Source organism: Corythoichthys intestinalis, chromosome 6 (genome assembly GCF_030265065.1).
Source record: "Corythoichthys intestinalis isolate RoL2023-P3 chromosome 6, ASM3026506v1, whole genome shotgun sequence".
Classification (NCBI taxonomy): Eukaryota; Metazoa; Chordata; class Actinopteri; order Syngnathiformes; family Syngnathidae; genus Corythoichthys; species Corythoichthys intestinalis.
Window position 1 is genome coordinate 17894603 of NC_080400.1, and position 12676 is coordinate 17907278.

At 36.5% G+C, this 12676-nt stretch overlaps 1 protein-coding gene across 2 annotated transcripts in view; it reads right to left on the reverse strand.

Annotated features, from left to right (window-relative positions):
- Positions 1 to 12676, reverse strand: part of LOC130917898 (calcium-binding protein 8) — a 92695-nt gene that overhangs the window by 37565 nt on the left and 42454 nt on the right. For both annotated transcript variants that reach the window (XM_057839660.1, XM_057839659.1), the window contains exon 3: positions 1694 to 1837. In XM_057839660.1, coding sequence (XP_057695643.1) covers positions 1694 to 1837 — 144 coding nt within the window. The remainder of the gene's footprint in view (positions 1 to 1693; positions 1838 to 12676) is intronic.

The following is a 12676-nucleotide window of genomic DNA, read 5'->3' on the forward strand; positions in this document are numbered from 1 at the left end:
TGTTTTGCTTCCTCGGGGTCTGGACAACTTGCAATCATTAATGGAAGAATGAATTCAAAAGTTTATCAAGATGTTTTGGAGGAAAACCTGAGGCCGTCTGTCAGACAGTTGAAGCTAAAAAGAGGATGGATGCTGCAACAAGACAATGATCAAAAACACAGAAGTAAATCAACTTCAGAATGGTTTTAGAAGACCAAAATACCCCTTCTGGAGTGGCCAGGTCAAAGTCAGACTTGAACCCCATTGAGATGCTGTGGCATGACCTAAAGACAGCAATTCATGCCAGACATCCCAGGAATCTGACTGAACTATGGCAGTTTTGTAAAGAAGAATGGGCCAAGATTAATCCTGATCAATGAGCCAAACTGGTCTCAAGCTACAGGAAGCGTCTGTTTGAAGTTATTGCTGCCAAATGGGGGGCACAAAATATTAAATATGATGGTTCACTTACTTATTTTTCTCCCTTCTGTCATTGCTTGCATACTATCCTCATTAAAATATGAAAACCTATAAATGTTTGGGTGGTTTTAGTTAATGCAGACACTGTTTTTTTCATCTCTGTGATTTTGACAAAGATCAAAACACATTTGAGTGTGATTTCATGCACAAATGTAGGAAATTCCAAAAGGTTCAGATACTTTTTTCATTCCACTGTAAAAGCCAGTTCATCACACTGAGTCTGGTTCTTTGTCTTCCCAAATTAAAAGCTGTCAAACAGAGGTAAGGAGGTAAGTTCTTCATCCTTTCAAAAAAAAAAAAAAAATTTTGATTCTCCATTCTTTCGAAAAATAATTTACCTGCTGACAAATACTTCATCTTTCCAAAATAAAAGCTGTCCAACAAGAATAACATGTCATTTCCCAATAAAAACTACCCCAACACATAGAATTTAATACTTCATCCTTCCTGCCAAACAACAAGGTCACACTGGGGGTTGGATTTTCATCCTTTCAAAATAAAAAAGTAAACCACCTCAACGCACCACGTGGACGCTGGGTAGTTATCCTCCCGAAGTAAAAGCTGACACACAAGAAGGTCATATCATTTCAAAATAAAAACCATTCCACCACAAGGATGCTGTTTCCTCATCTTTTTAAATAAAATTGCTACCACAAGAAGGTTACATGCCAACTCATTCTTCATCTTTCCAAAATAAAATCCAGCCTTCCATGCGGAGGTTGGGTTGTTGTCCGAACAAAATAAAAGCTGTCCTACGGGAAAGGCACAGCCTTTCAAGATAAAATATTATTTCTTTTAATTGAAAAAAAAAAAAATCTGCCATGGACTGAGGGCATGATGTTTGAAGCGTGAAGTAGCAAGGGATCACTGTATATCCATAAGTTTTCATCGGTGCCAACTGGGGTGGCAAGCCTACTGTATCTTTTAGGGTGGTAGTTGCCCTACCATGCCACCCTGGTGGATCCGCCCCTGGTGACCGGCACCTCATTTTATCCCAAAACTAAAGCTGCCCTACCAGAAAATGACTTGTCAACCACTTCCTGATGCATTCAAAATAAAAACTACCATACAAAACAGCCACTCGGCGGCTGATTCATTCTCCTTTCAAAACAAAAGCTTCCCTATCAACTTTTCTGTATTGCATCATCAAGCAAATGCTGCTTTCCATCTGTAGTGACAACTTTTGATGAATTATTAAGCAGACATGCAAATGCGTGTGGAAATGTTCCCCCACCGTCCATGTCGAGCCTCTGCATGATGATGGCGAGCTCCACCTCGCTGGGCATGTAGCCCAGGGAGCGCATGGCCATTCCCAGCTCCTGCTTGGAGATGAAACCGTTCCCGTCGCGGTCAAGAACCTTGAAGGCCTCCCGGATCTCTGCCGGACAAACACGCAGTCAACTTCGTTAGCCCAAATTTATGAATTAGCATTCAAGGAGTTAGAACAGAGGTGTACAAACTTGTGGCCAGGGTGCCAGATCTGGCCCGCGACATCATTTTCTGTGGCATGCAAAAGTAAATTATGTGCATCGATTTCATGTTTCTTGTTAAAATAAAGTTCAAATGAAATTTCAGCAGTCCTCAAAGAGAGATTGAGAAAGACAGAAATTAGTGTATTTACTATTTTTTACATTTTTAAAAAGACAAAAAAGTTTTAAATGAATATGTAAAATGAAAAAAAAAATTATCATAAAACTTTAAGAGGAGATATTTCCAACAAAATCCCTGTATTATGTGAAAAAAAATGTAAAGTAAAAAGTTTAAAAGAAATTTTAAACTAAAAATGTTTTCTCTCATAAAAATTGATATACATGAATAATAAAAAAATAGTAATACAAAATAAAATAAATCATGACTAGAAGAGAATATTTTCTTTTTTCCTATTTTTTTGTTAGCTTATTTAAAAAATAAAAAATAAAAGTCCTTTTCTAAAAATTAAAAAAAGAATATTTAAAAAAATGTAAAATAAATAAATAAAAGTGGACAAACAATTTTTAAAACATGAAATAAGTTTTAATAAGTAAAATTAAAATAAATCATAAGTAAAATTAAAATAAATATTTGTTGAAAATTTTTTCAAAATTGTTTTTCTGCCCATTTTTTAAAAATAAGAAAACAAACCAAAAAAAAGAATATATTCTATGTTCCACCTTTTTTAAATTAGCAATGCAACTAAAATAAAAAAAAAAACGAAAATATAAGCGGATATATAGCTTAGCTTAGTTTAGACCAGCCTGGCCTAACATAATGTAACATAACCTAAAACACAACATAACCTAAAACAAGGGCTGTCAAAATTATCGCGTTAACGGTCGGTAATTAATTTTTTAAATGAATCACGTTAAAATATTTGACGCAATTAACACACATGCCCCGCTCAAACAGATTAAAATGACACTACAGTGTAATCTCCGCTTGTTACTTGTTTTTTAGTGTTTGGCGCCCTCTGCTGGCGCTTGGGTCCAACTGATTTTATAAGTTAGTAACATGAGTGAGCATGGTGTAATTATTGACATCAACAATGGCGAGCTACTCGTTTATTTTTTGATTGAAAATTTTACAATTTTAATAAAATGAAAACATTAAGAGGGGTTTTAATATAACATTTCTATAACTTGTACTAACATTTATCTTTTAAGAACTACAAGTCTTTCTATCCATGGATCGCTTTAACAGAATGTTAATAATGTTAATGCCATCTTGTTGATTTATTGTTAAAATAATCAAATACAGTACTTATGTACTGTATGTTGAATGTATATATCCGTCTTGTGTCTTATCTTTCCATTCCAACAATAATTTACAGAAAAATATGGCATATTTTATAGATGGTTTGAATTGCGATGAATTACGATTAATTGATTTTCAAGCTGTAATTAACTCGATTAAAAATTTTAATCGTTTGACCGCCCAACATAAAACACAACATAACAACATACGATGGCATGGCATGGCATGGCATGGCATGGCATGACATGACATAACATAACATTTAAACCATAAAACTTAACATAAAACACAACATAATGCAGTACAATATTTATTAAGAGACTGAAAAAAGACGATTTGGACAAATGTTCATTCTCTATCATTGTTAATGGCAGCCAGTGAGTAAATTTATAAAATAACATTATTAAAACAATATGATTGTTGTTGATGTGTTTCTTTAGAATGAGTATTGTTTTCCTCTGCCAAAGTTACTGTGTGCTCAATGTAAATCAGTTTTAAATATGTTTAAACTGTGTATCGTTCATCATCGTGAATGGCAGCCAACGAGTTAATGCGCTCGTACTGTCCAAGCATATGAATATAAATGAAATATGGACTCATTAATGCAGCACCGATGCTTTCCAGCATATTAACACTTGTGACATGGCCTTTCGCTCTCTCTCTGCTCAAGCAATTTTCCAGGTGGCGCCTTAATGTGACACCATTGGAAAGCTATTATGTGAATATTTGTGCACGCGCACAAGAGATAGATAGATAGACTTCCAATCTAATTGGATGTCTATCGCCAGCAATAGCAGCCAATGAAATAAGTTGCACATAAGGGAGAACAAGGTATATTGTCACTTAGTATTACGTAGTATGTCATTATTCTTGTAATATTATTACTATATTCTCTTTCGTACTTGACTGCAATGAGTTATTGTTCATTGTTGTTTTTGTCAACGATTACAATAACAAAAATATTTCATCAATGAACCATTTTTTCATGATGTTCCATCCTAAAATGTGTCATGGTAGACTAAAACATAAGACAAATGCCAGTTTTTGAGATGACAGCAAGATGAAAATGTAGCATTGTTTATGTCATATGCTCACAACGCATGACATTTTCAAACTGTCCTTTCATACTTGGTGTGCATGGCTGTCACCCCAGGAGGAAGCTTCTTCTGAAGACGGTACACAGTTTGCGAAGACATGTCAACAAAGCACATGGATTACTGAAACCATGTCCTCTGGTCTACGGTCTGATGAGACGGGCGGGCTTTCTTGTGTACTGTATTCAGAAGAGGCTTCCCCCTGGGGTGACAGCCATGCACACCAATTTGATGTAGAGTACGGCGTATGGTCTGAGCACTAACAGGCTGACCCCCCACCTCTTCAATCTCTGCAGCAATGCTGACAGCACTCCAGTAGCGTTCGCATGGCATTTGCTAAGGCTGCAACGACTAATTGTTTAAATCGATTAAAATTGATTAAAAAATTAGTGGCCAACAAATTTGATTATTGATTTTTGCCGGCAGCTATGAGGACTCCATTTTGCGTCCTTGTTTGTGTGTAATTTAAGGCTGCGTACATCCGCCAGTGATTAGAGTAAGAGAAAGAGTTCACTGCTACTCTCACGTTGGGTTGCTGAATCAATAATACTACATTACAAAGTGTAAAGAGTTCGACTGTCTTTTGTGTTGTTAAATCCAGTGAGCCTCCATCAGAGGTCAGAGGTGAGTAAATTAAGCCAATTGTATTGTTTGTATTCTTTGTTGATTAGACGTTAATAGCAATTAGCAATTATGCTAATCAGTGTCTAAAACAGACATGTCCAAAGTGCGGCCCGGGGGCCGAATGCGGCCCGTGGACAAATTTCATCCGGCCCCCAGCCTCTGTCATAAGATCAATAACGTCTGGCCCGCACACAGACTTAATAAATTGGTCAGCAGTACTGCTACCAGCATATGAAGTAGCTTACACACTAAATGCTGCTCTTCATTTACCCACAAAAAGGCAACAGCACTCTAAGCAACATTACCCCATGTGATCCTTGACTTCCAATTTTCTAAAATGGCGACAATCAACAACAAAAAAAAGTTGACTGCGACGGCTGACGCTTCAAGGATAGGTGGAAATTGGACTATTTCTTCAATAAAATACGCAACAACTGTGTCTGCCTCATTTGCAAAAAGACAGTTGCTGTTTTTAAAGAATTCAATGTGAGGCGATATTACCAAACAAGACACGCTGACATGTACGACAAGATTACGAGGAAGATATGCAGGGGGGAAATTGAAGCAACTTTTGAAGCTAGTTTAATTTCACAGCAGTATTTCGCAAGAGTCCGAGAGTCGAGAGAGAACGCCATTTGCGAGATTGTTGAAATTATTAATTAAAAAATAAAAAATAAAGCAAATGTGACACACAGAATGGCTTGCTAAAATTTGCTGAAATATATTGTTCTGCGTAAAGGACGTCAGCTAAGGTCGGCCCCCCACATTTTTACCACACCAAATCTGGCCCCCTTTCCAAAAAGTTTGGACACCCCTGGTCTAAAAGAAACACTTGGTAATTTTTCAGTTCTGGTTGATTTTAGCGACGCCAGTGGACAAAAGTGGTAGCGTTTTGTCTTAAAGAAGACTGTGTTTCCCATGAGGACCAGCACTGCGTTTTCCATTAGACCAGCGCACACCCACAAAGTGTCATAAAAATCAATCAATCAATCAATTAATTGAAAATCTCCCAGTCGCCTGCAGATGGATTAAACAACATTTCTGTTTCTAGCGACTGTGTAAAGCAGGGATGTCCAAACTTTTTGCAATGGGGCCCAGATTTGGAATGGTAAAAATGTGGGGGGCCGACCTTGACTGACTTCCTTTATGTAAAACAATATATTTTAAGCAAATTTTACCAAATCTGTGTGTCACATTTGCTTTATTATTTTTTTTAATTAATAATTTCAACAATCTCGCAAATAGCCTTTGTGGCGCTTTCTTTCATCTCTCTGGCTCTTGCGAAATATTGCTGCTGTAAAATTAAACTAACTTCAAGTTGCTTCATTTTCTCGCTACGTATCTCCCCTGTAAATAATTTTTCCCGATCATATACATTTTGGCAATGCACTAAGAAAAAAATGAATAAAACTCGGACGAATATATACATTCAACATACAGTACATAAGTACTGTTTTTGTTTATCATGACAATAAATCCTCAAGATGGCATTCACATTATTAACATTCTTTCTGTGAGAGGGATCCACGGATAGAAAGACTTGTAATTCTTAAAGGATAAATGTGACTTTGTATATTGTGACTAAATACTGCCATCTAGTGTATTTGTTGAGCTTTCAGTAAATGATACTGAAGCCGTTTAACTGTTCTGCCCAAATGCATGATAGGAAGTGCAACCATGACTGTGCGTAGTGGCACCAATTAATATATCTTCTCTGCGTTGGGGAATAAAATAGGGTGTTAAGAAAAAGATCAACTACTACCTTTCTTCCCCACATTGCTCCCCATAATATTTCTAATTATTGAGAGAGGGATTTCAAGGCGTAGGCCAATTAAAACAAGGCTCCAAAGACAGCCAAAATTCACTCTACTCATATTACGCTGCCTTTCAGCTCTATATATAAGTACAACGGCGCCATTATAGATTGAACGCGACAATGCGTGAGTGGGTCGTGCAGCGCATGCGTTTATTGCGTTAAATATATTAACGTGATTAATAAAAAAAAAAAAAAAAACTAATTGCCGCCGTAAACGCGATAAATTTGATAGCCCTACTTTAAGCCAAAACTAAAGACTGGATGAGTGTAAGACGTTTTGTCTGTAACCTTAAATACAATTAGAAAACGATTTAATTTAAAAAATGTATACAGTATATTAAAAAAAAGGCATGTCCAATATTTTTTTGCTGATTCCGATACTTTGAAAATGACGTGATCGGACCCGATCGATGAAAATGATGTATTGTTAATATTCTACTGAGTGTGTATTAGCATCACAGAGCTGGCGTTGTCTTTAGAAACGCAACAAAATGTGCTTGTTTATCTGTTCATTCGAAATTGTTGAAAGCCATGATTCATTTTTGGCCTAAAACTTTTGAATTTTACAGACGGTAAAATTTTGAGTAACCGGCGACTAAAAACAAGGCGAAATATCTCTGATTTCGTCAACCAAAACTAGACGAAAAAGAATTTTGACATTTTGAAATGACATAAATATGACTAAGACTACCGTGATTTTTGGACTACAACCCCTAGCAAAAAGTATGGAATCATCAGTCTCAGACGAGCGCTCACTCAGACATTTTATCATGTAGAACAAACTCAGATAAATAGCTTGAAAAAATAATGAATAAGTTCAAAAGTGCAACTCTTTAGCATTCAGAAATAGTAAAAGAACTGAATAAATGAATAAATGGTGGTCAGTAAATGTTACTTTTATATAGCAAGTGCAGGGAAATATATATGGAATCACTCCATTCTGAGGAAAAAAATATGGAATCATGAGAAAAAAAACAAAGAAATAACAATCAAAACACATCCCTAGTATTTAGTAGCACCACCTCTGGCTTTTATGACAGCTTACAGTCTCTGAAGCATGGACTTGACGAGTATTTTTCATCAATTTGCTGCCAACTCTCTTTGATTGCAGTTGCCAGATCATCCTTGCAGGTCGGAGTCTTGCTGTGGACCATTTCTTTCAATTTCCAGCAGAAGTGTTCAATAGGGTTGAGATCTGGGCTATTTGCAGGTCATGACATTGACTGGATGAGTCTTTCTCTAAGGAATGCTTTAACAGTTTTAGCTCTGTGGCATTATGCATTGGCATCTTGGAAAATGAAAAACATTTTCAATTGAAGGGATGAGAAAGCTGTCTAAAATTTCAATGTAAACTTGCGCATTTATTGAAGATTTAACCACAGCCATCTCCCCAGTGCCTCATCAAGGACTGAGGGAATTTTGATGTTTTTCTTCAGGCAGTCGTCATTGTAAATCTCACTGGAACAGCACCAAACAAAAGTTCCAGCATCATCACCTTGACCAATACAGATTCTTGACTCTTGACACCTTGTCCAATGCAGATTCTTGGCTCTTGACGAGGGGTTGTATAAACCGCTACTTTGTTCCTTTATGTTGAATCTAATAGTCCGGTGCGGCTGATTCGTTGATTTATTTGGGTTAGTAGGTAACACTTTATTTGACAACGGCGTCATAAGACTGCCGTAAGACCATCGTAATTGTGACATGACACAATCAGGGGCATTAATGAATGCTTATTACAGATGTCATTAAGTATCATCCGGCTAATTATGTCACTAACTCCATTTAAGTGCAACTCAGATCACAAAATTACATCTGTCATAAGCAGTGTTGTTAATAACGGCGTTACAATATAACGGCGTTACTAACGGCGTTATTTTTTTCAGCAATGAGTAATCTAATTAATTACTTTTCTCATCTTGGCAACGCCGTTACCGTTACTGAGGCGGGAAAGGCGTGCGTTACTATGCGTTACTAAGTTGGTTGAATAAAAAAAGTCTGAGAGAAACGGACTCACCGGGACGAGAGCAGAGCAGCAGTGGGGAAAACGCCGTTGCAACCGCGATGCTAGGTGGCTCTAATAATACCTGACTGTAGCCATAGCCGACAAACTACGCCCACATGACACGGTAGATATCATATTATAGAACTAGATGCACAACTGACACAGCTGCATTGCCAACATGTTTTAAGGACTACATGCGTTAGTAAACAGCCGCCATCTTAAAGCAGTAGACCTCTCAGGAGGGCCCTGATGTAGAGATCCTTCCTAGCAAACCTAAGTAACTTTTTTTTTTTTTTTTTTTTAATCTAAAATGCTTCTAAATCGGCAAAATCTTAACTTAAATCTATCTTTAAATGATGAAACAGTTTTAAAACTTACACATGTTTAAAGTAGACAGAAGGGAACTAATGCAATAACGGGAGCAATTTTAACAACTTTAATGGTTGATTCACAACTTTAAATGACTTCCACACATAGCAAAGGTTACTAGCTAGTTATCGCAATACCCTTGTGTCTAGTTAAGTGGAGGGTAAAGAATTGGGCTAGGGCCAATTGTCCTCCAAATCCTTTAAACTTCACATTGTGTGACCTGTTTTTTTGTTTTGTTTGTTTTTTGTTTTTTTTGTTTCTTGTTTTTTTTTTGGGGAGAAAAAAAATATATATCACTAGTTACTTTGCCAAGTAACTAATTATTCTTACATTCAGGTAACTGAGTTACTAACGCAATTACTTTTTGGGAGAAGTAATTTGTAACTGTAATTAATTACTATTTTAAAGTAAAATTAACAACACTGCATATACTGTATATAGCTATAACTAGATGCAAAATGACAGACACGGCACTAGATGCGTTAGTAAACAGCCGCCATCTTAATGCAGTAGACCTTTTATTACGGCTCTGTTGTACAGAACCTTCCTAACGAACCTAAGTAACTTTTTATCTAAAATACTTCTAAATCGGCAAAATCTTGACTTGAATCTATCTTTAAATGATGAAATAGTTTTAAAACTTTCATTTGTCGAAAGTAGAGAGAAGGGAACTAATGCAATAATGGGAGCAATTTTAACAACTTTTAACAGTTATTCAGGGTGAAGGGTAAATTAGGGTAAAGAATTGGGCTCGGGCCAATTGTACCAAAAACCTTCACAAAAAAACTTCACATAGTGTGGCCAATGTTTTTTTTTTGTTTTGTTTTGTTTTTTGTTTTTTTTTTTTGAGGAAAAAAAAAAGTAATTATCACCAATTACTTTGCCAAGTAACTAATTACTCTTACATTCAGGTAATTGAGTTACTAACGCAATTACTTTTTGGGAGAAGTAATTTGTAACTATAATTAATTACTTTTTTTCAGTAAGATTAACAACACTGGTCATAAGCATTCATTAATGCTCATGGCAATGTCTTGTCATAATTATGAAGGTCTTATGACAGTTTTATTGGGCCACTGTCACTGCCATAAAGGGTTACCAAATACCAGAGCTAGCAATTAATGAAACAACTGCAAGATTAACTGAAGAAACAATTACTACAGAAGATGATTTTTGATTGTTATTTACATCTGTAGCGCTGCAATGCATGCTAGGAGGCTTATTTGACAAAAATAGTGTTGACAGCAGGTGGTAGCAGAGGTTGACTGTCTCCCCTAAGGGAGGAGTGATGGCCAAATGAAGCTTCTTCAAGCAATGAAGCTTTGATGCCAATTGCTTCAAAGCTTCATGGTGGTTGATTTGGTCTTATGACAGTCTTATTATGCTGCTGTCAAATAAAGTGTTACTGGTTATTACCTTTCGGTGTAAATATCCCATAATACAGTGAGGACAGTTGCAGCTTATTGTCCGGTGCGGCTTATCTATGAACAAAGGCCGTTTTCTTGTCAAATTTGGTGGGTGGCAGCTTATAGTTGTTAGGTTTTGTGTTGGTTACCACCTAGTGTGTCCCTGCGATGGCCCATTGATTTCCCCTGTTGTACCTGCTCCTAGAGTATCCTCCTGTGTCACCCTCCTGTTCCTCGTTGTCTCGTTACCCCGTGTCTGTGCGTATTTAAGCTCCCAGTTTCTGTTCACTCCTTGTTGCGTCAGTGTCGATGTCTATCCCAGTGTGGTCGATGTCTACGCCTAAGCCCTCATGTTCCTGCATTCCCTGTTTTGAGTAAGTTTTTGATGCCTTTTATTTATTTGTGCTTTTGTTAATTATCATCAAACCTTCACGGCTACCCGGCCTTGCCTCCCTCCCTGCCTTGCTTTGCATTTGTTTCCCTGCTTTTGGGTGCACACCGCTCGTCCGCCCTGGTTCTGTGACAAGTCAGGTGTGCGTTATAGTCCCAAAATTATGGTAATAAGTATATTTGTCTAAAACACTAAGATGAAAATCTAAAGGGCTGCCAAAACAATGTTTTTGGCAGGGTGGGGGTGACACAATGAGCTAAAAATTTTATTAGGGGTGTCAAAAGATTAAAATTTTTAATCGAGTTAATTACAGCTTAAAAATTAATTAATCGTAATTAATCGCAATTCAAACCATCTCTAAACTATGCCATATTTTTCTGTAAATTATTGTTGGAATGGAAAGATAAGAGACAAGACGGATATATACATACAACATACTGTACATAAGTGCTGTATTTGTTTATTATAACAATAAATCCACAAATGGCATTATTAACATTGGTTCTGTTTAAGCGATCCATGGATAGTAAGACTTATAGTTCATAAAAGATAAATGTTATAGTTACAAATTATAGTAATTCTATATTAAAACCCCTCTTCATATTTTCGTTTTAATAAAATTTGTACAATTTTCAATCAAAAGTAGAGTTAATATAATAATAAGAAGAATAAAAATAACAATAATAAGAATTGAGTGACCAAATGCAATGCAAAGTAACACCAGTTCACTTTGCATTGTTGTTTAGCTGTGTAAGAATAGGGCCTCATTACTACAGACTGAAGTGCTTTTCTTTTTGTGAACATTATTTTTTTTGAGAGATAGCAATATTGTTTTTGTTGTGCTTTCACTAAATGATACTTCTGTTTGTTGTGAAGGAGTTGCAGAAGCGTATGCCAATAAACGGCGCAGCCCAAAGAACGCCTGTGTCCACTCACCTTTATAAAAGATATATCTCTTTGCATATCTTACCCAAAATACAACAAGAGACACATAATTGCCACTAAAAGAAAGCAAACTTACCGAAATATGTGTGGAGCACAAAGCAACAGCATAAACGTCTCACAACTACTAATTCTCCCACTATTAGAAGGAATAACATTAGTATGGAACGGCGCTGCGCTGCCCCCAGGCGGCTGGTGGTATTCTCTTCACTCTTAATGTCCATACACGGCCTAATTGAAATCTGTTTGAGGCAATGCGAGAGCGGCTCATTCAGTGCATGCGTTAATTGCGTCAAATATTTTAACGTCATTAATTTAAAAAATTAATTAACGCCCGTTAACGCGATGATTTTGACAGCCCTAAATTTTATTATTATTATTATTATTGTTCATTGAAACAGCATTGTAAAACCATTCTAATATAATGGTAACTCACCAAACCCTACCAGTCTAGTAAACTACTGTAAAACACAGTTAAAAAATGAAAAGTAGTTCAAATCCAACTCAAAATATTAGGCTTTTCTGTCATAAATGAATGACGATTCTAAGACGTGTTTTGATGGGAAGTCATGAAAAAGTAAAAACTGTGACAGACAACCAACCCTGTTCTCCCCTATTACAAAGCAAAGTTTGTTATTATTTCCTAAAAAGTATGCTTTTGTTGTGTATGTGTTGCTCGGTGCGCAATACTGCAGCAGTCAGCGCTTGTTTTTGTGTGTGTGTGTGTTGATTAGTATGCAGCTCATATTTTTCTGCTGGGACTTTGATGTGTTTAGTTGCACTGCTCGCTGGCTTCTTTTTCTTCTGGAAAATATGTTAAAGTAGGAAAGCTGTGCCACA